General features: G+C 47.9%; 1 protein-coding gene across 2 annotated transcripts; it reads left to right on the top strand.

Annotated features, from left to right (window-relative positions):
• The first annotated feature begins 2450 nt into the window (after nt 1-2450).
• LOC129701540 (protocadherin-10-like) lies at nt 2451-25135 on the top strand. 2 transcript variants are annotated; one of them, XM_055642790.1, is made up of 4 exons: nt 2451-5166; nt 11966-12024; nt 12163-12276; nt 24668-25135. In XM_055642790.1, the coding sequence occupies exons 1-4, from the start codon at nt 2692-2694 to the stop codon at nt 24912-24914; spliced, it is 2895 nt and encodes a 964-aa protein (XP_055498765.1). In that variant the 5' UTR covers nt 2451-2691; the 3' UTR covers nt 24915-25135. The 2 variants fall into 2 exon arrangements, with proteins under 2 accessions (XP_055498765.1, XP_055498763.1); XM_055642788.1 differs by lacking the exons at nt 11966-12024; nt 24668-25135 and having other exon boundaries at nt 12163-12267.
• Nucleotides 25136-26278: the final 1143 nt, after the last annotated feature.

Here is a 26278-nt window from a genome sequence, read left to right as displayed (position 1 = left end):
AGACACTTAAACAGGTACGTGGGCTGGAGATCACAGGAAAGGTTTAGAGGGATATGGGCCAAACGCGGGCAGGTGGGATTAGCCTAATTGGATTATCTTGGTCGGCGTTGACAAGCTGGGCCGAAGAGCCAGTGTCCGTGTTGTATATGGCTCTGACGAAGGGTCTCGAGCCGAAATTCCCTTTCTCCAGAGATGCTGTCTGACGCGTTGAGTTACTCCAGCGTTTTATGTCCATCGCCTATAAACACTCACAATGTCTGAGCCGGTCATCATGCCAATTGAAACTAACCCCATATGTCTGCACGGGCTTCGTATTCCTCCATCCTCTGCCCGTTCGGGTATCGGTCTAAGTAGCCCTTGGCTCCACCGCCATGTCTGGCAGCGTGCTCCAGTCACCCGCCGATCTCTATGTAAAAAAAGAGTGCCCCGCACATCTTCTTTTAACTCTGCTCCTGTCATCCTAAACCTATGCCCTCCAGACGTTGACATTTATATCCTAGTGGGGGGAAATATCTAACTATCTACCCCGTTGAAGTTCGGTTTGTATGCGGACACACTTGGATCGTGGTCGGGGGTGAGGTGTTCAGAGTCATACAGTACGGAAATAGACCCTTCGACCCAACGCCCATGTTGACCAACATGTCCCAACTACACTAGTCCCACCTGCCTGCGCTTGGCCCACATCCCTCTAAACCAAGGATTCCCAACCTGGGGTAAATTTAGGGGTAAATTTCGCCTACCCAGGGGGTACATTTGTTGATTCTGGATTTGTACATATTTTACAAATCTCATTGCCTGACTGTGTTTGGTTCTGGTATACCGGTATCTGTTCATCATTAGTTGTTCATAAATAAGTGAAATAACAATGTATTGTGCTATTAAAGTTGCCAGGGGTAAATGGGACGAAAAAGGTTGGAAACCGCTGCTCTAAACCTATCCTATCCACAAACTTGTCCAAATGTTTTTTTAACGTTGTGACAATAGACAATAGACAATAGATGCAGGAGTAGGCCATTCGGCCCCTCGAGCCAGCACCGCCATTCAATGTGATCATGGCTGATCATCCCCAATCAGTACCCCCTTCCCGCCTTCTCTCCATATCCCCTGATTCCGCTATCTTTAAGAGCCCTATCTAGCTCTCTCTTGAAAGTATCCAGAGAACCTGCCTCCACCGTCCATTTTCTGCGGCAGAGAATTCCACAGACTCACAACTCTCCGTGAGAAAAAAAGTATTTCCTCGTCTCCGTTCTAAGTGGCTTACCCCTTATTCTTAAATTGTGGCCCCTGGTTCTGGACTCCCCCAACATCGGGAACATGTTTCCTGCCTCTAGCGTGTCCAAACCCTTAACGATCTTATATGTTTCAATAAGATGCCCTCTCATCCTTCTAAACTCCAGAGTTTACAAGCCCAGCTGCTCCATTCTCTCAGCATATGACAGTCCCGCCATCCAGGGAATTAACCTTGAGAACCAACGCTGCACTCCCTCAATAGCAAGACTGCCCGTGCTATTGTGGGCCAATGCTACTGCATATTGCATATATCCTTGCTATTGAGGGACTAGTGAGGATTTACCTGCCTCAACGATCTCCTCTCGCAGTTCGTTCCATTTACTGACCACCTTTGTATAAAAAAAAAAGTTGCTTCCCGGGTTCCTATTAACCCCCCCACACACACACACACCTTAAACATATGTCCCCATTTGCGCTAATCCCATTTGCCTACGCTTGGCCCATATCCCTATAAACCTTAGACAAACACAAAGTGCTGGAGTAACTCAGCGCGCCAGGCAACATCTTTGGAGAAAAGGGAAGGGTGGCGTTTCGGGCCGGGAACTTTCTTCAGACTTCAATATGTTATAAATCAGAAGAAGAGTCCCGTCCCTTCCTTTTTCTCCAGAGCGCGCTGAGTTACTCCCGCACTTTGTGTCCATCCTTGGTATAAACCAGCATCTGCAGTTCCTTTCTACACACTCTCGTTCTAAACCTTTCTTATCCACGTACCTGTCCAAATGTCTTATAAAATGTTGTTATTGCACGTTATGAGCTAATGACTATAGTAAATGTTTAATTTCAAGCGGAGTTTAAATAATTGCATATTTGCATTTGATTTACATTTGAAATTCTATTGCAGGGAGAAAGTCAGGTGGTTTTTAGTGGGAACGGATGCATTAGCCAGATCCATTTTCGCCGGCAAAAGGCTAACAATCGCTCTTCAGAAGCTGTTAGTTTGTGCCGTTCCGCCTCTCAAGGGCGGTGAGCCGCTTTCTCCTACTCTCCTCCCTCCCCCCCTCATCCCCCCTTCCCCTCCCCTCCCTATTTCCCCGTGTTAGCGTTAAACACACACACAGTCGGAAAAGCCGAGAGAGAGGGGGGCGAGCGAGCACTCCGTTCATCCTCTCTCTCTGTCTCTCTCTCTCTGTCTCTCTCTCTCCCTCCCCCTCTCCCCCCTCCCCTCCCTCCACCTCTCTCCCCTAGGCTGTTACTACAGCAAGCAGTGGACTGTGGGCTGCGGGAAATGGTAGGAGCCGCGTTTGAAACAGGCATCTCTACGCCCGAGTGCGTATAGAGTACGTGGGAGAAGTGATTCAGACCGCCTCGCCTACGGTTCTACTGGAAATAAAGTTTGATCTCGGTGGAAATAGACTTGTTCGAGCGTTTTGCTACAGGGAGTCCTCGGGTCATTTTGGGGAGATGGCTGCTTCGGACGGGAGCCGCGTTTTGAACGGGTTAGCCCTATCCCTCTGGATATGTTTGACTTTGTTGAAGGGATCTCACGGGCAGATCCGCTACTCCATTCCCGAAGAGCTGAAACACGGGGCGTTCGTGGGGAACATCGCCGATGATCTGGGGCTAGACGTGGCCGAGCTGTCCGCTCGCAGGTTCCGAATGGTCTCCAGCACGCGTAGACAATATTTGGAGGTGAATTTGGAGAACGGGATACTGTTTGTGAACGAGAAAATGGACAGGGAGCAACTCTGCGGTACCAGCGCGTCCTGTTTCCTCAACCTCGAGATTGTGATTGAAAATCCCTTGGAACTGTATCAGGCTGAAATCGAGATCTTGGACGTCAATGACAATTCTCCGCGTTTCCCCAGCAGTCACGTTAGGTTGGAGGTGACCGAGTCCGCCGCTCTAGGAGCGCGGTTCCCCTTGGAGAGCGCGCAGGATCCTGACGTCGGGACCAATTCCCTCCGCACTTACCGGCTGTCACCGAACGAGCATTTCCTTCTGGACGTTCAGACCCGGAGCCAGCGGAGTAAGTTGGCGGAACTCATCTTGGAGAAACCTCTAGACCGCGAGCAACAGGCTCTTCACCGGTTGGTGCTGACGGCGGTGGACGGGGGGATTCCGGAGAAATCCGGTACCGTCCGCATTACCGTCAGCGTGCTGGATGCCAATGATAACACCCCGGTCTTCGACCAGACCGTGTACACGGTGAGGCTGCGTGAAAACGCGCCCATGGGCTCCCTGGTCATCAATCTCAACGCCACTGACTTGGACGAAGGGACCAACGCTCGTATAGTCTACTCGTTGGGCAACCACGCACACGAGAGGGTGCGGGAACTGTTCACGGTGGAGCCACAGAACGGGGAGGTCAGGGTGAAGGGGGTGATGGATTACGAGGAAGCCTCGGTCTACGAGATCTTCGTCCAGGCTAAAGACCTGGGTCCCAACGCGGTGGCGGCCCATTGCAACGTTTTGGTGGAGGTGGAGGACGTGAACGACAACGATCCTCAAGTGGTCCTGACTTCCCTCTCTAGCCCGGTTCCCGAGGACGCTCCGCCGGGCACAGTCATCGCTCTCATCAGCGTGACCGACCGGGACACCGGAGCCAGCGGCAAAGTCAATTGCCGCCTTCTGGGCGGGCTCCCGTTCAAACTGTTACCGTCCTTTAAGAAGTATTACACCTTGGTTACCGACGGGCCGTTGGACCGGGAGATGGTGGCCGAATATAACGTGACGGTGGCGGCCAGAGACGCGGGCAACCCTCCCCTCTCCAGTAACACGACCGTCTCGGTCAAAGTGTCGGATGTGAACGATAATCCTCCCCGCTTCACCCTCCCGGCTTACACCGTGTATATTACCGAGAACAACGCACCGGGCGCCTCTATCTGCTCGGTGACCGCAGTGGACCCAGATGCCAACCAGAACTCCTACCTCTTCTACTCTATCTTGGAAAGCCGCATACAGGGCATGTCGATCTCCACCTACGTCTCGGTCAACTCGGACAACGGTAACGTCTACGCCCTTCGCTCTTTTGACTACGAGCAACTCAAAAGTTTCCAAATCCTGATCCAAGCCCAAGACGCGGGCTTCACGCCTCTCAGTAGCAACGCCACCGTCAACGTCTTCATCCTGGACCAGAACGACAACGGGCCGGTGATCGTATCTCCGCTGGCCCGCAACGGCTCGGTGGCCGTGGAGACGGTGGGGCGCTGGGCTGACGCTGGGACCTTGGCGGTCAAAGTGACGGCGGTGGACGCGGACGAAGGCCAGAACGCTCGGGTGTCTTACCGGCTGCTCCGAGTCACCGACCGGGGGCTGTTCAACTTGGAGATCCACACAGGAGAGGTTAGGCTGGCTAGACGTTTCGGGGCCAAGGACTCAACCCAGCAGAGGTTGGTTGTCCAAGCTAAAGATAACGGCGTGCCTTCGCTCTCGGCCACAGTCACAATCGTGTTAACGGCGGTGGACACTCTAGTCAGTCATAAACCCGAACTGACCAGCGAGCCCGAGGTACACTCTGACCTAACCCTCTATCTAATCATCTCACTGGGCTCCGTATCGTGCTTGTTTCTGGTCGCCATCGTGATCTTGGCGCTGGTGAGATGCCGGAGGGATCAAATCCACGGACACTCCAGCCCGGTCGTAGCTTGTTGCTCAAAGTCGTGCCTCGGGAGACGCCGAAGTTCTGCCGAGATGTTTCAGAAGTCCAATGTCAACGTTCAGTTGGCCGCCGGCACCAAGGCAGCCCCGAGCGCCTCTGAAGTCAACGGCTGCCGGCTCCCGTCGCAAACCTACTGCTACAAGGTGTGTCTGACACCGGAGTCGGCCAAGAGTGACTTCATGTTCCTCAAACCCTACACCCCGCAGAACAATCAGATCGAAGGTCGCGACAATCGCCAAGGACTGGTGGTGGGATCTGCCCCCAGCGCTCCCGGGGAGGTGAGTCCGCAGTCCCGGCAGCTCAAGGGCCGGAGCTCCATTACGTTTATGTTTTCCTTTAACAACCTCCATTATATTTCATCCTCACTTACATTAAACCACCAACACGAAATACACAACGTGCTGGAGTAACTCAGCGCGTTGGGCAGCATCTCTGGAGATAATGTGGAAACGAGAAACTGCAGATGCTGGTTTCGAAGGAAAAATCACAACGTGCTGGAGTAACTCAAAGGTCCAGGCAGTATCTCTGGAGATAATGTAGAAACAATGAATTGCTGATGCTGGCGAATAAAAAGAAAACACACAAAGTGCTGGAGTAACCCAGCGGGTCAGGCAGCATCTGTGGAGGTAGTGTAGAAACAAGGAACTGCAGGTGCTGGTTTTCAAAATAAATCCTCACAAATTGCTGTATTGACTCAGAGAGTCAGGCAGCATCTCTGGAGAACTTGGACATGTGACATATCGGGACTGAAGGAGGGTCCCGGCCTGAAACGTCACATCTCCATGTTCTCCAGTAGTGCTTCCTGATCCACTGAGTTACTCCAGCAGGTTGTGTGTTTTTTTTTTGGAAACCAGCATCTGCAGTCCCGAAAGTATACATTAAACCCCAGCTGAGCACAGAGAATATAGGTCCATATAAATGGAATTAGCGTTATCTTCGAATTAAACAGCATTTCTCAATTGCGGCGGTTCAATTAGTCCCACTCTCTTTGATCTTTCCCCACTACTTAGTTTCCTTAGTAACTATATATCCCAATTCCCCTTTGAATGAACCCACTTGCCTGCCAGATCACAACCTACCAGCTAAACCAAAATCTCCCAATTCCGCGTTCTCTCTCAGCCACACACACACACACACACACACACACACACACACACACACACACACACTCACACACACCCACACACACGCACACACACACACACACACACACACACACACACACACACACACACACACACACTCACTCACACACACACACAGACATACACATACATACACACACACACACATACGCACACACACACACACACACACACACACACACACACACACACACACACACACACACACACACACACACAGTTGCAAAATGTGTCGTCAAACTATGAATAGAAAAACAAAATGAGTATTTCTGATAATGTCAAAGATCAATGGAACTGTAGCAAAAACACAACGTGCTGGAGGAACTCAGCAGGTCAGGCAGCATCTGGAGGGAATGGACCGGCGATGTTTTAGGTTGGGACCCTTCACAATACATTGGCTTCCCCTACGTCAAAGACATAGTTATTTGATGTTAAATAATCCAACAGTTATGAGATTCATGTTGTCTCGTATACTGAGGCACAGTGAAAGGCTTTGTTTTGCATGCTATCTAATCAACCCAAACTCGTGTACAATAGATAGAGCAAAGGGGGTAGACACAGAGCGCAGAATATAGTTCTCAGCTTTGTAGTGTAGTCCAATGTCTACAGTAGGGTAGAGATGAACCGGACAGTATCCTAACTTATGGAAGGAACGTTCAGATACCTGATAACAGATGTGCAGAAACAGCGTCTGGTGGTGCGCGTTTTAAGCTGGTGCACCTTCTGCTGGGCGGGAGTGGGGAGAAGAAGGAATGGCCGGGGTGGGAGGGACAAGTCTTTGATTAGTGCAGCAAAGTGGCGCTGAGGTCAAAGATCAGTCTATTGGTCTAGTAAATTGGCCGAGAAGCCAAACGGTTTCATCATCTTACGTTATGTATTAGCATTGTAACAGCATCTGCATTGAAACTATTGTGTTGAGGCTGCATGTAGAGCAGGTATTAAGGACAAGCCACACTAGAGTTGAGGTTTACAACATTTTTATTGGTTGCAGAGGGGTTTTGTTACAGATTTTTGTAGACCACCTCCCACACACTGAGAGGTCTGAAGATGGGTGTCGACCCGAAACGTCACCCATTCCTTCTCTCCAGAGATGCTGCCTGTCCCGCGGAGTTACTCCAGCTTTTTGCGTCTATCTCAGGAGAAGACCACATCGTTGTCCATTCAAAGTGAATATCAACTTCTGCAGATATCAATGTCCCTCTCCGCCGCTCTTCCAGTCGTGTATGTTTTGATAACAGTAGAAGAGGGGTCCCCGACCTGTCTTCGGCCCAATCCCTCCATCGATGGCGTACCTGTTAGAGTTGCTGCCTTACTGAGCCAGAGACCCGGGTTCGATCCTGACTATGCGTGCTGTAGGCACGGAGTTAGTACGTTCTCCCAGTGATCGTGTGGGCTTTCTCCAGGTGCTCCGGTTGCCTTCCACACTCCAAAGACGCACAGATGCTTCGATTACGGTGTGTAGGCGAGTGCTGGTGTTCGGGGGGTGATCGCTGGTCGACGCGGACTCGGTTGGTTCGCGCTGTGTCTCTAAAGTCTAATGTATCCCAAATGGCAAAGCCTTCGGTTAGGGACATTTCTCCTACAACGCCCAAGTTACATAAACCACGTCAGCGGCATGGTTGTAGAGGAGTAAATTCAAGTCTGCGCAAAGAGATGCAAAATATTGCCTTGAATTGTATCAGTGCATTTACCAGAACATCGTTTTTTTTATTTAGTCAGGGGTTTAGCTAAGTTCAGGGTGATTCATTGACAAGATAGTGATTATGATTCCAAGCACGCAGCGCATTGAAATGTGCCAACATCTGATCGAAAAATGCAGAGCGCTGGATGTTTGCAAGTGTTTCGATATTGCCGTTGCTGCCCAATGTTGCTGAGAACTAGCATCAACCGGCATCTTGCATCAGAAAACGACGAGCCTGCCGTTTATTAGCCGCCTCGACTGTCCAACAACTGAGTGGGTTATAGTGATAGCACGGAAACAGGCCCTTCAGCCCAACTCGAGCATTCCGACCAAGATGCCCCATCTATCCGGCTCAATATGCCAGCGTTTGCCCCCATATTCCTTTAAACCTTTCCCAACCATGTACCCGCCAGTGTAATTTAAATGATTTAATAGTACCTGCCTCAACTACCTCCTTTGGCAGCTCGTGTTGGTACGTAGACCAGTTGAGGTGGCACATTGGCACAGCGGGTGGTGTTGCTGCTTTACAGCAACAGATACCCAGGTTTAACCCTGTCTGTACGGAGTTTGTACATTCTCTCTGTGACCGTGTGAAATTTCTCCGGGTGCTCCAGTCCTCCCCCCCTCTCCCCCCCCCCCCCCCCCCCCCCCCCACACATACCACACTTCAAAGACGTACAGTTTGGTAAGTTTAATTGGCTTCGGTAAGATTGTAAATTCTCCTTAGTGTGTAGGATAGTACAGGGTGATAGCTGGTCGGCGGGGACTCGGTGAGCCGAAAGGGCCTATTTACAAGCAGTATCTGTAAAGTCTAGCCGAATTTTCCCGTGTTTTGCTCCATATACCTCTAAAACTTTCCAATCCATGTAGCTGCCACAACTACCTCATCTGGCACCTCGTGTGGTTGAACAGTTCGAAGTCAAACACATTTATGTTGAACACACAGTGCTGGAGTAACTCAGCGGGTCAGGCAGCATCTCTGGGGAACATGGATAGGTGATATTACGGGACTGACGAAAGGTCCGGACCCAAAATGTCACCTATCCAAATGAAGAAGGGTTTCGGCCCGAAACGTTGCCTATTTCCTTCGCTCCATAGATGCTGCTGCACCCGCTGAGTTTCTCCAGCTTTTTTGTGTAACCATGTCACCTATCCATGTTCTCCAGGAATGCAGCAGCACATTGTGCATTTTTTATTTGTAAATCAGCGTCTGCAATTCCTTGTTTCTGCACATTTTATTGGCCCGGAGTCACATATAATTGTCCCGGGGTGCCGGGAGGACGAGAAAGTGGAATAACATTGAAGTCGAGTGTATGGCATAGACTCGTGGGGCCGAATGGCCTGTTTCCATCGTGAAACAAGGAACTGCAGATGCTGGTGGGTAATGCATGATCACTGAATGAAGAAGGGTCGCGACCCGAAACGTCACTCATCCATGTCCGACTGAGATGCTGTTTGACCCTCTGAGTTATTCCAGCTCCCTGCTCTCTGTTTCCATGCTGTTTCTCCAACACAAATTAAACGAAAACGAAATTCCTCCCCTCCTCCCCGCCCAAACACAGTCCCACCTCATCCGAAGTGATCTGATCCCGAGAGATTTGTTACCGCTTAGGGGAGGGGTGGGTGTGAGATTAGTTTTCCCGTCCGCTGATGCCCACGCATTCAACGAGAGACATTATATTTCCGAGGGAAGAAAAAAACACATTTCTTACTCTCACTTTTTTTCGTGCATCGCAAACCTTTTTCTTTATTGGAATCTACAGTAGAATGGATTTAAATTGGCTGCTTCTCGCATTAGGGCGACGCTAACCACCGCCGGCTGGTAATCACTCTATCCTTCACGCTGTGTTAGTCACCAGCGAGACACAGCGGGGTGGTAGGGCGGGATGTTGAGATAGAAAGCCGGGCAAACTATATTCCTTTATAGTGACGCCAGTCTGGGTTGATTTTATTCAGTTTGTGAATTTCACAATGTGAGCTGTCTGGAAGAAACATCGTCCACGTTATAATATCATAAATATATATACACATACACAATGTCTGCGATTGTACATACATGTATATGTATATATATATATATGTATATGAAGATAGACACAAAATTATATATATATATATATAACTTTTTGTTGGTTAATATAGTATGTGTGCCTTACGGTGTGTGTACATACACGCCCCCCCCCACCCCCCCTCCACACACACACATATATTTAGATACTGATCTTCTTTGTGGGTTATCATTGTGTGTGTGTGTGTGTGTGTGTGTGTGTGTGGTGCATCTGGAATTCATTGCCACAGTCGGCGGTGGAGGCCAAGTCAATGGGTATTGTTAAAGCAGAGATTGACAGGTTATCGATTGGCACGGGCGTCAAAGGCTACGGGGATAAGGCAGGAGAATGGGGTTGAAAGGGAAAGATAGATCAGCCGTGATTGAATGGCGGAGTAGACTCGATGGGCCGAACGGCCTATTTCTACTCCAATGAAGTGTGAAATGTCAAGAAAAACGGAAAGAGGGCCGTTCGGCCCATCGGCCCCGTGGCGGCTCTTTTAAGGATCGAACCTCTGCGCCCCCCCCCCCCCCCCCCCCCCCCCCCCCCTCTGAACACTTCGCAGTCCTGCATTTTCCCCGAACAAGTATAACATTTGCACCCGGTATTATTCAATTGGGAGGTGAAATCCCATGAAAATAGGTGCAACATGTCTTTAGGACCCCCCCCCCCTTCCCTCCAAACATTTTGCCGAAGGATTCCAGTCCTCGTATAAAAAGTCGCTCCATTTGGCTATCAAATGTGAAGGATTCTTTTAAATTTGCAATGTTCAATTTCGTTGGCCAAATTCGACCAGGCAGCGACAGAAACGTTATTAGATTGTGAAGTGGGGTCTGATGGAAGAGAGCAGGTCATTGCTTCTGACTTGGTCTTTATTGAACAAATCGATCTGAATTGCGCCGTCACCTCGCCCACATCTGCAAATCAATACAGCTGTGGCTTCTGTCTATGGGTTTCGCAGCAAGCGGAATTAATATTCAGCGCGACGGATAACGCTTTAGAAGCTTTGATGCGAGCTTTGCATCTTGGCTCCCTTCAACATTGGTTCGGCCATATCGTCAGGCTGATAAGATCAATTAATTCTGATGTGCAGAGGGAGCTCAGATATTGTACGCGGTGAGGTGAAATATTCAATTCACTGCCCTGGGTTACCCTTCTTGTCAGTTGCATAAGCGAACGCATTACTGAAATTCTGAATGTCGTGTGGAAATTATCCGGATCCATGTACAGAGAGCATTTTTGAGAAGAAAGAATAGGGACAGCCGAAGCAGCGCCAGCGAAGGTTTAATAAAACGCACATTTAATTAATGTCAACCACAATCCTATCAATACCGAGAGCTTCAAAGTGGCCCGAGCACAAGAAAAGAAAATTGTCCAGTTTACAGATCCACTTTGTAGTCTGACCTTGAAACGTTTTTTGTTAGTAAGAGCGCTTTGAAAAATTAGTATTGCTGTTAATCCATGCAATTGGCAGCCCTTAATTAAAGCTTAACCCTTTAAATGATTCAACGTATTTTATACAGGGAGCGAAATTGGGCCAACCTGTTTAAAAATAGATGCATTAATTCAGATTCATTTTAGTTTAGTTTAGAGATACAGCGCGGAATCAGGCCCTTCGGCCCGCCGAGTCCGCGCCGACTAGCGATCACCCCATACACTTGCACTATCCTATACACTAGGGATAATTTACAATCTTTACCGAAGCCAATTAATCTACAAACCTGGCCAGTCTGAAGAAGGGTCTCGACCTGAAACGTCACCTGTTCATTTCTCTCAAGGGATGCCGCCTGATCCGCTCAGCGTTTGTGTCTATATTCGGTGGAAACCAGCATCTGAAGTTCCCTCTTACATAACCTACAAATCTGTACGTCTTTGGAGTGTGGGAGGAAACCGGAGCACCCGGATAAAAGCCACGCGGTCACTGCGAGATCACCCTCATGGTCACGATGGATCCCGGGCCTCTGGCGTTGGAAGGCAGCAACTGCACTGATGCGCCACTTCTAGTTTGTAGACCCAAGTGGGGGCATTTGCACGCCTTTGACTTATTGACATGCAAGTTTGTTTTGGTGAGCTTTTTACACGGGAGAGAAGCAAATCAGAGACACAGTGATACTTCCCTCTCCTCTACACCCAGTCTCAAATCTTCACATGTGTGTAGTGCTGAATTCAGGCACAACCAACGGCCCGTTGTTATGTTTTCCAGGTTAAACATCAAAACATTGACTACTACTCTTCGCCCTGCCAGAGACACACAGAGAGCAGGTACTAAACAAACTTCCTTCATTGACATGTTCATACATTCAGATCATGCCTTTGTCTTTTGTTTTTTTTTGTGTTAGTCGGTTGTTTATTAATTTTCTACGCCCCTCTCATATTGTATTTCCTGATATCTGTCCACAGCTCTTGGGAACCAGAGGAAAACCGAGTCCGGGCAGGTGCACAGAAAGAGGCAAACAAGATGCAAGCGGCCGCCCCCACACCAAGCGGTGAATATCGAGGGCGTGGAGGGGGTGAGTGGAGGAGAGAGAGAGAGAGAGCGAAGAGGGAAGGGGGAGGGGTGGGGTTGGAGGAGAGAGAGAGAGTGAGAGAGGGGTTGGGAGAAAGGGGGGGGGGGTGGATTGGGGAGAGAGTTTGGGAGAGGGAGATAGGAGTGTGTGCGGAGGCGGAGAGAGGCAAGCAAATAATTGGAGGGCGGGCGTGGGGTAGTTGGTGGAGAGAGAGGGAGAGATAGAAAGAGACAGAAAGGAAAACACAGAGAGAGAGAGAGCGAGGGGAGCAAGCGAGTGGGGGTGTTTTGCAGAGAGAAGGGAGATAGAGCGAAGGAGACAGGCAGGGATGGAGAGAAGCAGAGAGGTAGAGAATCAAGGGGGAGAGGGAGGATTGGCAGAGAGAGAAGAGAGACATAGTGAGAGAAAGTCAGATGGAGACAATGGAACAGAGAGGTGGAGGGAGGGGGTCGGGTAAGCAAACCGGGGGGTGCCGGGGGGAGAGGCGGGAAGGTGACAAGCGGCGATGGCGAGAGAAGCAAGCTTGGTTAATAGAGAGGGAGAACGAGAGAGAGTTCGGCAAAGATACAGGGGTAAGCAGAGAGATAAAGAGAAGCGGGGGTGGGTCCAGAGAGTGAAAAACAGAGGCACTAACAGAGTCTCTGACTGAAACGATGGCAAGTTGACAGAGGGGCAGGTGATCGGACAGAGAGAAAGAGGGAGAGAGAGACAGGCAGGCAAGCAAAGGAAGAGGGACGGGTAGACAAAGAGGAAGGCAGGCAGAGGGAGTGAGGGAGAGAGACAGACACAAACAGAAAGTAGCTGAAAGAGAGAGAAAGGGAGAGGGAGAGGGACCGCTACAAGGCACTTCTCCACCCCTATCAAACGGCATCTCTGTAAACATATACATATCATTGACAGAGTTAGCATATCACATCGTAGCAGAACATGTTTAATGATTGCTTCAGTGATGAAGGAACATTTTAAAAAGCAGGACCACACAGCCTCTAGCTAGAGGGTTCCCAGCCGGCCGACCCCGGCGCGCTTGGAATCGCCGTTTCATTGTTGGTTATTTCAGTGTTGGTATCATTCCTTGTCCCCCGTCGCCATCACGTTATTGTCGTTTCGGGGAGCTCCCCCGACATTTCTGTTTCTGAGCATCCTTTGTTTCAAGAGGAGAAGAGCAGGGACAGTTTCTGAAACGAGATAACGGGAAAGATTGCTTCTGCGGTTAGCAGCTGTTTCTGACCAAGCTGCCGGCGGCTCGTAGCCGCTACAGTAACCCCCAAGCCCGTGATATATGTAAAATAAAACATTTACCCCCCCCCCCCACCCCCACTGATAACTGTTACTTAACTGTTTTCTTAGTTCAGCCTTTGAATGACCATCCAGTGGAAGATGGCAGCGAACTAAGATTTCCCCTGTGTTATGAAACCTCCGACTGTATATTGTAGTCTCCCAGGGCGCAGAACACCTTTGCCTGGGGCTGTTGGCGGCAGACAGACACGGCGTTTCACCAGCTCAGCGTCGCCTGTCTCGATGTCTCACAGAGTCTTTATTGCCGTCTCCTTTTGTACACCGTTATATTCCTCGGTCTGACCCCCCCCCCTCTCACTCGCTTGTTTCTATCTATCTCTTTCTCACTTTTTTTTTCTTTCTGTCTGTCTGTCTGTCTGTCTGTCTGTCTGTCTGTCTGTCTGTCTGTCTGTCTGTCTGTCTGTCTGTCTGTCTGTCTGTCTGTCTGTCTGTCTGTCTGTCTGTCTGTCTGTCTGTCTGTCTAACTGTCTGTCTGTCTAACTGGTTGGTATTCCTGTCTGTCTGTCTAACTGTCTGTCTGTCTAACTGTCTGTCTAACTGTCTGTCTGTCTGTCTGTCTGTCTGTCTGTCTGTCTGTCTGTCTGTCTGTCTGTCTGTCTGTCTACCTGTCTGTCACCCCCCCCCCCCCCCCCCCTCTCTCTCTCTCATTGTTTGTCACTATCTATCTTTCTCTGGTTTCACTCCATCTATCTATCTCTCTCTCCCTTTCTCTGCCGTTTGCCACCATCTCTCTTTATCTTATTTCACTCCATCTCTCCCTCTCTGCCATTTGTCACCATCTCTTTCTCTCTCTCGTTTCACTCCATCTATTTTTCTTTCTTTCTCTACTTCCCATTTGTTGCCATCTCTCCATCTCTCTCTCCCCCCCCCACACGCACTTCTCTTGTTTCCATGACCATTTCTGTTTCTCTCTCTGTATCCCTCTTTCTCTCTCTGTCTCACTGTCTCTCTCATCATTTCCCATCTTATCCCTTCACTTTTCTCTCACAATTTCTCTCTTCTCTACATTTGGTCCCTTCTGTCTCTGTCCTGTATTTTTGTTGTTGTTCCTTCCCCATATCTGCCTCACTGTGTTTTTGAGTGTGTGTGAGTGCGTGTTCCTGTACGTGTGTGTTGGTTGGTCCATGTGTGTTTGCTTCTGTGTATTTGTACTTGTGCAAACGTTTGTATTAGCCGTATACATGTGCTTGTATATGTGTGTGCTTTCCTGTGTGTGCATGTGTGTCTTTTTGTGTGTGTTTGTGCATTGGGTTTGTGTTGGTTTGTATGTATGCATCTTTCAATCTTTGTGTGTTTGTGTTAATTTAAATATGTGTGTTTGCACATATGTGTGTGTATATACATCAAAGATTGTGGGGAGAAGGCAGGAGAACTGGATTGAGAGGGAATAAAAGATCAGCTATGATTGAATGGCGGAGTGGACTCGATGGGCCGAACGACCTTATTCTGCTTCTGGTCTTGTATATGTCTTTGTGTTTGCGTGTCTTTGAATCTGTGCGTGTGTCTATGAGTGTGTGTTAATATATGTGTGTGTGTTTCTATGTGTGTGTGTCTATGAGTGTGTGTGTGTATGTGTGTGAGTGAACACAGACACAAACTGCTGGAGTAACTCAGTGGGTCAGGCAGCATCTCTGAAGAAATGGAATAGGTGATGATTCGGGACGAGACCCCTCTTCAGACTGGTGTGTCTGTGTCTATGCGTGTGTGTATGACTGTGTCTTTGTGAGTGTGTGTGTGAGTGTGCGTGTCTGTGTGTGGGTGTGTGTGTCTATGAGTGTGTATGTGTGTCTATGAGTGTGTGCGTGTGCATGTCTGTGAGTGTGTGTCTGCTTCATCTTCTGATCGGCACTGTCTCTTCAGCTTCTCTCACTGCCTGTCATCCTCTTGCTAGTAATTCAATTCAATACGGTTTAGCAGTTAAAGTGTCTGCCGCATCTAAACCAGTTAAATGTGCATGAACGCCCTGATTATGTTAATGCCGGCACTGTTCATTAAACTAACGAAATCATAAGTAATGAAAACAGTGAAATGAAATTAATGTGGTGAGATTTCGAAAAACATTATGGGAGCGTATCTTTTTTTTCTCTCTGGAGAGTTCTCTAAAGGGCATCTTATTGAGGGGAAGCGTGACTATAATTGTGGTGAAGGAATATTTACAATGGTCTCGAGGGATAGGAGTTGAGAGAGGATGAAGGAAGATAATGGATGAGCAGGTGTCCTTTAAATGCATAATGCAGTGAGAGGTGGAGATGTACATCAAGGACAGGGAGGTGATTGAAGCTGATCTCCGGGTGAGGGGCAAGTTGGACCAGACTTTGAGGACAATCCCACAGGAATTTGTGGAAAATCCTTCAGCGAGTATAGATGTTGGGAGTTCCTGTTACTGTGGTAGTCAAAAATGACACCTGGATCTTGATCGGTTGGGCAGGTGGACTGAGGAATGGTTAATGGGGTTTAATACCGGGAAGGGTGGGGTGTTGCATTCGAGGAAGTCTAACCAGGGCAGGACCTACACAGTGAATGACAGGGCTCCGGGGAGTATTGTAGAGTAGAGGGATCTCGGAGAGCAGGTATGTAGTTCATTGAAAGTGGTGTCACAAGTAGATAAAGGGTGTTCAGGAAGGTTTTTTTGCACATTGGCCTTCATCAGTTAGAGGATTGAGTGCAGAAGTTGGCGGGTCATGTTACAGTTAGTTGTACAAGACATTGAGAGTATTGTGTTCAGTCTCAGTCACCATGTTACAGGAAAGATGTTGAAAAAGGTGCAGAGAAGATTTACGAGGAAGTCATCGGGACTCAAGGGCCTGAGCTATAGGGAGAGGTTGGGCAGGCTAGGACATTATTCCTTGGAGTGCAGGAGGATGAGGGATGATCTTATAGTGGTGTATGAAATCACGAGGGGAATAGATAGGGTGAATGCATAGTTTTTTGCCGAGAATAGGGGAATTGAGAACCAGAGGGCATAGGTTTAAGATGAGGTGGGGGGGGGGGGGGGGGGGGGGGGGGGGGGTGAGGAGTGGGGGGGGTGAAAGATTTACTAGGAACCCGAGGGGTAACATTTTTACACAAAGGATGGTGGGTGTATGGAAGGAACTGCCAGAGGAGGTCGCCTCACTTGGCTTGGTGCCAATATTTGCTAACTCTTTCTTGAAGCTTGGATATGCAGTGTAAACACAATCTGTGGCTGAACATATATTTGTGGCACATTTTGTCTATTTGTTTAGTCATAATCTTGATATTCGATTAATATTCATTCTGCTGCTTCCTGAAGAATAAGAATAAACGAGGCAGTGTGTCCAACCTCTCCAAGTGCAAAATCCTTCTTTGTTTATTGTGTCTTGTTCCACTATAACCCTGCTCTTGTATACTGACTGTTATTAAAATTCCTATTCCAAGCATGACAGGATCAAAGCTGTGTACAGAGTCAGCATTAAGTGCACTTTGCACATCAGTCCTCAGAATATTTATATTTGTAGGGAGTTTGTATGTTCTAACTGTGACCGTGTGGGTTTTCTCAATGTGCTGTCTCCTCCCATCACTGGCAAGTTTCCTCCCGCACTCCAAAGGCGTACTGGTTATAGGTTAGCTGGCTTTGGTAAAATTGTAAATTACCCTAATGTATAGGATAGTGCTGGTGTATGGGGTGATCGCTGGTCGGTGAGGATTTGGTGGGCTGGCGGGCCTGTTTCCACATTGAATCTCTAAAGCCTATAATCCGGTCGTACAATGGCGGAATGGTGGCGGAGCCGTTGCCTCGGTTGCTGTCTATGTGGAGTTTGCAGGTTCTCACTGCGGCGGCGTGGTTGGTGACTGGTGAGTATATGGAACGAGCTGCCAGATGAGGTAGTTGTGGCTGGACAGGTACATGGATAGGATAGGATCAGAGGGATATGGGTCAAACGCAGGCAGGTGAGATAATATCGATTGGGCAAGTTGTGTAGTAGGGCCTGTTTCCATGTTGTATGACTCCATGACTCCAACTGTATTTGATTCCACCACCTCTGTCATCACTGGCAAGGGGTTATGTTCTATAGTTTAGGTATGCAGTGTTAATAAATAGGAACGGCCTGTGTGTGGCAGAAGCGAGGAGTTTAATCAGAAACCCTCATTTAAAGAAACAATGAACTGCAGATGCTAGTTTCCGTAAAAGGACACAAAGTGCTGGAGTAACTCAACGGGTCAGGGAGCATCTCCGAAGAACATGGAGATGAGGGAGGTTTTTGATCGGCAGGTGGCTGGAACAAAGGCTTGAGATAAGAGCAGAAGGTGTGACACAGACTGATGGAAGTGTGGCAATTGTGAAGCAAGAAAAAGGAATGTAGGAGAAAGGGGAGGAGGAGAAATTGGTGGGAGTTCAGGTGGATCACAGAGGGGGGGGGGGGGGGGGGGGGGGGGGGTGGGGGGGTGAAAGAGGAGGAGGGATGCAGTTGTTAGAGGCTATCTAAAATGAGTGAAATCAACATTCATACCCTTGGGCTGTAAACTTTCATATGAATTAGTTGGTCAACAGTGCCATCAAGTGACAAAATCATATGATTACAAGTTTCAAAATCAGGATACATCATGAGCATGCTCTCTCACCAACTAGAGCGGTCCTGACCTCCAATTTACCTCATTGGAGACCTTCGGACTATCTTTTGTTGGACATTACTGGACTTTATCTTGCACTAAACGTTCTACCTTTTCTCCTGTATCTGTACAGTGTGGATGGCTCGGTTGTAATCATGTATAGTCTTTCTGCTGACTGGATAGCACGCAACAAAAAGCTTTTCACTGTGCCTCAGTACACATGATAATAAACTAAACTAAACTTTACTTACTAAAGTAAACCCATTACATACAGATATAATAAACACAATCCAATATCAACAACTACAACATTAGTGCACAAAAAAATAATAATTCCCTAGTATTCTCTGGAGGCAGGTTCTCTGGATGCTTTCAAGAGAGAGCTGGATAGGGCTCTTAAAAATAGCGGAGTCAGGGGATATGGGGAGAAGGCAGGAACAGGGTACTGATTGGGGATGATCAGCCATGGTCACAGCGAATGGCGGTGCTGGCTCGAAGGGCCGAATGGCCTACTCCTGCACCTATTGTCTATTGTCTATTGTCTATTGTCTATAACCATGGACAGAGACCATCATTGTTAATAGTTGCTGAAGTTCGTGTGCATTTTTCAAGAGCCTGATGGTTGTTGGGAAGAAGCTGTTCTTGAAGCTGGAGATCACTGTTTTCAGATTCCAATACTTCTTCGTGATGGCAGGAGTGAGCTGAGAGTGCTCACTGATGATGCTGACTGCCTTTTTGAGGCAGCGACTCCTGTAGATCCCGTCGATGGTGGGGAGGTCAGTAGCCGTGATGGACCAGGGCAGTGTCCACCACTCTCTCTAATCTCCTTCGTTACTGGGCATCGAGCCAAACACAGGCAAGTGGGACTAGATCAGGTAGGGGACTTGGTCGGTGTGGTCGACTGGGTGTGAAGGGTCTGTTTGCCCGCTGAATAGCTTTCTCACTCTGTGAGTCTTTGATGAAAAGGGTAAATTTTAAAGTGAACAACAACGCAGCAGATAAAACTGCTGACTCACTATTCCAGTGATTCTGACTATTCCAGTGCCTGAGTGTATGGAGATTGTCTCTTTGTCTCCAAGATGCTCCAGTTTCTTCCCACATCCCAAAGACATTCCGATTTCCTCCCACATCCCAACAACATCCAGGCGACATCACCGGAGAAAAGGAATATGTGACGTCTTGGGTTGGAATCTTCCCACGGGTCAATGATGGTCGGCATGGAATTGGTGGTCCGAATGGCTGTTTCCATGACGTATTTCTAAACTCTGAACTATCTCAAAGATAAGTTGGAAGGTAGAAGACAAGTGTTGGGCGGAAGGATCTAATTCCAATGCCGTCTAACAATAACTTCATGATCTTTGACTACACTGTCCCATGATCCCAATCTCCCTTGGGTTCATTGGAATCAAATGAATGGCCATGAAATTCTCCGATTCCATGAATGTCATCCATAACACTTCTCTGAGGTGGAAAATTTGAATGGTTTATATAGAAATATCTCCTCCTCTTGCTCTGAAACTCTTTATTCTGAGTTAGTCCGTGGAGCGGTAAGCTCTTCGGCTTTGCACCATCTGTCCGGTGAAACTCTTGCAGAATCTGAGATATTTGAATGATTCCTCTCCTATTTTGTTCTGAAACTCTTTAAAGTATGTGACCAGTTTAACTTCTTGTACAGTCATACAACACGGAAACACACCATGTCCATGATGACCAAGATGCCCCATTTATGCTACTCCCACCTGCCCTCGTTTGACCAATATCTCTTTAAATCAAGTCAAGTCAAGAATTTATTGTCATGTGTCCCAGATAGGACAATGAAAATCTTGCTTGCTGCAGCACAACAGAATATTGTAGGCATAAATACAGATCAGATCAGTGTGTCCATATACCATAGAATATATATATACACACATAAATAAACAGATCAAGTGCACTAGGCTGTTATAGTTCAGAGTTTGTTTGAAGTTGTGTTTAATAGTCTGATGGCTGTGGGGAAGAAGCTGTCCAGAACCTAGACGTTGCAGACTTCAGGCTCCTGTACCTTCTACTTGATGGCAGCGGAGAGATGAGGATGGTTTGGGTCCTTGATGATGCTGGCAGCCTTTTTGAGGCAGCGACTGCGATAGATCATCTCGATGGTAGGGAGGTCAGAGCCGATGATGGACTGGGCAGTGTTTGCAATTTTTTGCAGCCTTTTCCGCTCCTGGACGCTCAGGTTACCATACCAAGCCACGATGCAACTGGTCAGCATGCTCTTTCCTGTGCATCTGTAGAAGTTAGAGAGAGTCCTCCTTGACATACTGACTCTCCGTAATCTTCTCAGGAAGTAGAGGCGCTGATGTGCTTTCTTTGTGATTGCATCTGTGTTCTGGGACCAGGAGAGATCTTCGGGAATATGAACGCCCAGGAATTTGAAGTTCTTGACCCTTTCCACCATCGACCCGTTGATATAAATGGGACTGTGGGTCCCTATCCTACCCCTTCTGAAGTCCACAATCAGTTCCTTGGATTTTCTGGAGTTGAGATTATTGTGTTGGCACCATTTGGTCAATCGGTCGATCTCACTTCAATACTCTGACTCGTCAGTGGTTCGTCCCACAACAGTGGTGTTGGCGGCGAACTTGATGATGGAGTTTGCACTATGTCCGGCTACGCAGTCATGAGTATAGAGTGAGTACAGCAGGGGGCTGAGCCCGCAGCCTTGAGGTGCTCCCATGCTGATTGTTATCAAGGATGACACATTTCCAGCAATACAGATAGACTTTGGTCTGTGAATGAGGAAGTCGAGGATCCAATTGCAGAGGGACCCAGATCTGAGAGCTTGGTAACCAGCTTGGAAGGGATGATGGTATTAAATGCCGTGCTGTAGTCAATGAATATCAGCCTGACATATGAGTTTTTGTTGTCTAAGTGGTCCTGAGCGATGTGGAGAGCCAGTGATCCACCGTTGATCTGTTGTGGCGGTAAGCGAACTGCAGTGGGTCCTGGTTTTTGTCGAGGTAGGAGTTGATTTGCGGCATGAAGAGAGAAGGCAGGTACGGGATACTGACTTGGATGATCAGCCATGATCATATTGAATGGCGGTGTAGGCTCGAAGGGCCGAATGGCCTACTCCTGCACCTATTTTCTATGTTTCTATGTTTCTATGAACAGCCTCTCAAAGCTCTTCATCACCACAGACGTTAGTGCCACTGATCAATAATCATTGAAGCACGTCACCTTGCTCTTCTTGGGTACCGGTATTATTGATGCCCTTTTAAAGCAGGTGGGAACCTCAGACCTCAGAAGTGAGATGTTGAGAATGTCCGTAAAAACTCCAGCCAGTTATAACCATATAACCACATAATAAATTACAGCACGGAAACAGGCCATCTCGTCCCTTCTAGTCTGTGCCGAACACTTATTCTCCCCTAGTCCCATCTATCTGCACTCAGACCATAACCCTCCATTCCTTTCCCATCCATATACCTATCCAATTTATTTTTAAATGATAAAATCGAACCTGCCTCGACCACTTCCACTGGAAGCCCATTCCACACAGCTACCACTCCCTGAGTAAAGCAGTTGATCCGCACAGGTATCCGGGTATACCATCAGGTCCAGGAGCTTTCCGAGGGATCGCCCCTCTGAAGGATCTTCTGACGTCGGCCTCTGTGACTGTGACCGAAATACCATCACGGCGAATGGGGGCTCGGGAAGGCACATCAGTGTTCTCCCTATCTAACCTTTCTTATCCATGCACTTCTCCAAATGTTTTTTAAATGTTGTTATAGTACCTGCCTCAGCTTCCTCCTTTGGCAGATGTTTCCCTACACCCACCACCCTCTGTGTGAAAAAGTTGCTCCTCAGGTTCCTATTAATTTCTGCTCTTAATTAAGTCCCCTGGTTCTTGATTTCCCCCATCCTGGGTAAAAGACTGTGCATTCACGCCATCTATTCCCGTCATGATCTTCTACACCTCTATAAAATCACCCTCCTGTGCTGTAAGGAATAGAGTCCTATCCTGCTCAACCTCTCCCTGTAGCTCAGGCCCTTGAGTTCTGGTAACGTCCTTGTAAATCTTCTCCGCACTCTTTCCAGCTTCAGCTCAGATTAATGCTAAAATGCTTACATTTTTCACACTTGGATGGATCTGTTCCCAAACTATGCTGTGATGCATCCCGATGCATTTCCACGAAACATTTGTAGAAGTTGGTGAGAGTAGTTGGGAACATGCCAAACTTCCTAAGCCTTCCAAGGAAGTCATGGCACTGATATGCTTTCTTGGCCATTGTTTCGATTTGGGTGGTCCAGGCCAAGTTGCTGGTGATATTTGCTCCCCTCTTCTCCCCTCGCGCAAGAAGAATATCGCCGCCAGCATAATCAAGGACCAGTCTCACTCCCTTTCCTCCCCCCTCTCCCATCAGGCAAGTGCTACAGAAGTGTGAAAACACAACCTCCAGATTTAGGGACAGTTTCTTCCCAGCTGTTCCCAACTTGAGAGCGGTCCTGACCTCCCATCTACCACATCGGAGACCTTCGGACTGTCTTCAATCGGACTTTACTGACTTTATCTTCCACTAAACGTTATTCCCTTTATCCTGTATCTGTGCACTGTGGACGGCTTGATTGTAATCATGTACAGTCTTTCCACAGACTGGATAGCACGCGGCAAAAAGCTTTTCACTGTACCTCGGTACGTGTGGCAATAAACTAAACCATTCCTAAGAAGTTGAACCTAGCAACCATCTCTACTTCGGTGCCGTCAATGTATATTGGGGTATGTGTGCCACTTTGCTTCCTGAAGTCCATCACAGTCTCCTTTCAAAGGGCTTTTATGGACAACCAACATAAGTCATTGTCAATCCCGAGGGACTGGCTGATAGGAAGAAGAAGAAGCAAACAAAGTAGACAGATTAACGCTTGGAAGATATTTAGAGAGGACATTTTACACATTTGTGTTTGCTCATTATCACGTTTCTATTTGTGGAAAATGTTTTTATGTAACTAAAGTTGCCAGATGTTTCGCTTTCCATCAATGACTTCACTTATTGAGATTCACTAATCATTTAATTCTCCATTTTCAAATAATGTTCCCTAGACCACCCCCTCCCTTTCCCCCTGCACCTTACCCAGCTGCGCACCCATTTCTCCCATCATCTCCACCCCATTCCCCCGTCAACCCTGCTCTTTGTATTGTTACACAAACCAACCTTCCTGCCATTGACTCCATCTACACTTCACGCTGCCTAGGCAAGACCACCAGCTTAATCAAGGACCAGTCCCACCCCCGGTCACTCCCTTCCCCCCCCCCCCCCCCCCCCCCAGGCAAGAGGTTCAGAAATGTGAAAACGCACACCTCCAGATTCAGGGACAGTTTCTTCCCAGCTGTTATTCGTCAACTGAATGCTCCTCTTATCATTCATTGGAGATCTTTGAATTATCTATAATCAGACTTTATCGGACTTCAGTGTTACATTAAATGTTGCACAGTTAGAAACATAGAAACATAGAAATTAGGTGCAGGAGTAGGCCATTCGGCCCTTCGAGCCTGCACCGCCATTCAATATGATCATGGCTGATCATCCAACTCAGTATCCCGTACCTGCCTTCTCTCCATACCCCTTGATCCCCTTAGCCACAAGGGCCACATCTAACTCCCTCTTAAATATAGCCAATGAACTGGCCTCAACTACCCTCTGCGGCAGAGAGTTCCAGAGATTCACCACTCTCTGTGTGAAAAAAGTTCTTCTCATCTCGGTTTTAAAGGATTTCCCCCTTATCCTTAGGTGTGACCCCTTGTCCTGGACTTCCCCAACATCGGGAGCAATCTTCCTGCATCTAGCCTGTCCAAGCCCCTTAAGAATTTTGTAAGTTTCTATAAGATCCCCTCTCAATCTCCTAAATTCTAGAGAGTATAAACCAAGCCTATCCAGTCTTTCTTCATAAGACAGTCCCGACATCCCAGGAATCAGTCTGGTGAACCTTCTCTGCACTCCCTCTATGGCTATAATGTCCTTCCTCAGATTTGGAGACCAAAACTGTACGCAATACTCCATGTGGTCTCACCAAGACCCTGTACAACTGCAGTAGAACCTCCCTGCTCCTATACTCAAATCCTTTTGCTATGAAAGCTAACATACCATTCGCTTTCTTCACTGCCTGCTGCACCTGCATGCCTACTTTCAATGACCGGTGTACCATGACACCCAGGTCTCGCTGCATCTCCCCTTTTCCTAGTCGGCCACTTTGCATTGTGGACAGTTTGCACTGTGAACAGTTTGATTGTAATCATGTCGGGTTTTTTCTTTGACTGGATAGCATGTAAACAAAAAGTCTTTCACAGTATCTTGGTACATGTGACAATACTAAACCTAAATTAAACTAAAACAAAATCAAACTTAAATCAAAGCTTCAACCCAAAGCTTCAGCCCGAAACTTCACCCCGAAACTTAAACCGAAAACCTAACCTGAAAACCCGACCCCTTGCCTGCACCCTGGGAAGGGATTGAAATATTTGATTTCTCTTTGGTTGCTCTCTGTTTTAAATGTAGGAACAAGCGGGTAGCTTCATCAGCTGGAGGTGATGGATGGACACCGAGATACGGGCCTCAGTACCCCTACTGCGACCAGCCTACAGGATACAAGCTTAATGTCTACATACCCGGCAATGCACCACTGAAGTCCAGCAAAATGAACTCAGCCACTCAAATGGAGCAGGACAGCACCTTCTCTACATTTGGGAAAAAGTCGAAACGATCGTCACCACAGGACATGGAACTGGACAGGACTTTGAGTTAAAGTCTCCAACTTGCCGATACTGTCAGGGTGGTTCCATGCCCTTGCTTACACACACACAAAACAAATCAATTAGTTTGATCGACGATGGCCAATTATTGGCAAAAAGCCACGAGAGAGGGAGACGGGATTTTTGAACGCTGTTGGGAGTGTGGAATCCTGGTGGAAGGAGACTTGGAAAAGACATTTGGATCAAGCCTGGGAAGAAGAGATGTTGGCCTGGTGACAGGGGTGGGGGGAGAGAGGGGTGTGGGGTGGGGAGGGAGAGGGGTGACAATTTTAATTCATCTTTCGGTCTTCGGGAGATGGAGAGGCTACGTGGCTGTTTGTGCTCTTTGCTTTTGTGTCTATGTTTGCCGCATGTCTCCGATTAAAACAGGTTGTGATGTTTGAGATCTCTCTGGTGTTCTGTAGCAAGGGCAAGCTCGAGTGCGTGAGATGGCGTGAGAATGAGTAATGACTCAAAAGCCGGCTGTTGTAGCGCCGTTAAAAGTAAACTGTTGATTTGCCAAATGCCAAACTTAGGCAGCTGTGTTGGAGGTGTTAAGACATTGCATTGGCAATGACTAAATTGCTTATCTTTATAAAGCAGGCAAGCTTTCTGCTAATCACCTCTTTCCCTGAAGGCACTGGTTACATACCAAGCCTCATATGGATTGACATCCTGCTTGCCAACCATTATAACTCCCTCTCCCATCCCCATACCGGCTTCCAATGTCAGGGTGAGGCCACATGCAAACTGGAGGAACAACACCTCATATTCTGCTTCTGCTGCTTGCAACCCAACTTGGTAAAAAACAGTCAGAAGATGGGTTCTGACCTGAAATGTTACCAATTTCTTTTCTCCAGAGATGCTGCCTGACCCACAGGCGTGAGGGGAGAGGGATATTTTGCTTAGGCAGCAGTATGAATATTGATTTCTCTAATTTCAAGTAATCCTTCCCCTTGCATCCCCTTTCTTTCCATCCCTCCTCCACCCTAATCATCCTGCTAGTTTGACTGTTCATATCGATCATTTGATCGTTTTCACCTCTTCTGCAGCCAACAATGGACCATTGTGGGCTCCACCTTTCTTTGATCATTGGTGGTGGCTTTGATTTGTTCTGTACCTTTTCATATCTCCAGTTTACCTCTCCCCTGACTCTCAGTCTGAAAAAGGGCCTCGACCCGAAACGTCACCTATTCCTTTCCTCCAGAGGTGCTGCCTGACCCGCTGAGTTACTCCAGCATTTTGTGTCTATCTTGGGTGAAAGACTATCTATCTTTTTCCCTCATGAGCTTATACACCTCGATAAGATCACCCCTGTGCCTCATCCGCCGAACCTTTTAATAACAAGGAACTGCGGATGCTGGTTTATATCAAGTAT

Source organism: Leucoraja erinacea, chromosome 11, assembly GCF_028641065.1.
Source record: "Leucoraja erinacea ecotype New England chromosome 11, Leri_hhj_1, whole genome shotgun sequence".
Lineage (NCBI taxonomy): Eukaryota > Metazoa > Chordata > Chondrichthyes > Rajiformes > Rajidae > Leucoraja > Leucoraja erinaceus.
Note: the sequence above shows the minus strand (reverse complement) of the source record. Positions and strands in the feature narration are given on the sequence as shown.

What these genes read in the sequence shown, in the direction of transcription:
- LOC129701540 (XM_055642790.1), top strand. Translation starts at nt 2,692, where the DNA reads ATGGCTGCTTCGGACGGGAGCCGCGTTTTGAACGGGTTAGCCCTATCC. An exon ending in CAGAGACACACAGAGAGCAG is followed by an intron (nt 12,025 to 12,162) that starts GTACTAAACAAA and finishes ATCTGTCCACAG; the next exon opens with CTCTTGGGAACCAGAGGAAA. An exon ending in CGAGGGCGTGGAGGGGGTGA is followed by an intron (nt 12,277 to 24,667) that starts GTGGAGGAGAGA and finishes TTTTAAATGTAG; the next exon opens with GAACAAGCGGGTAGCTTCAT.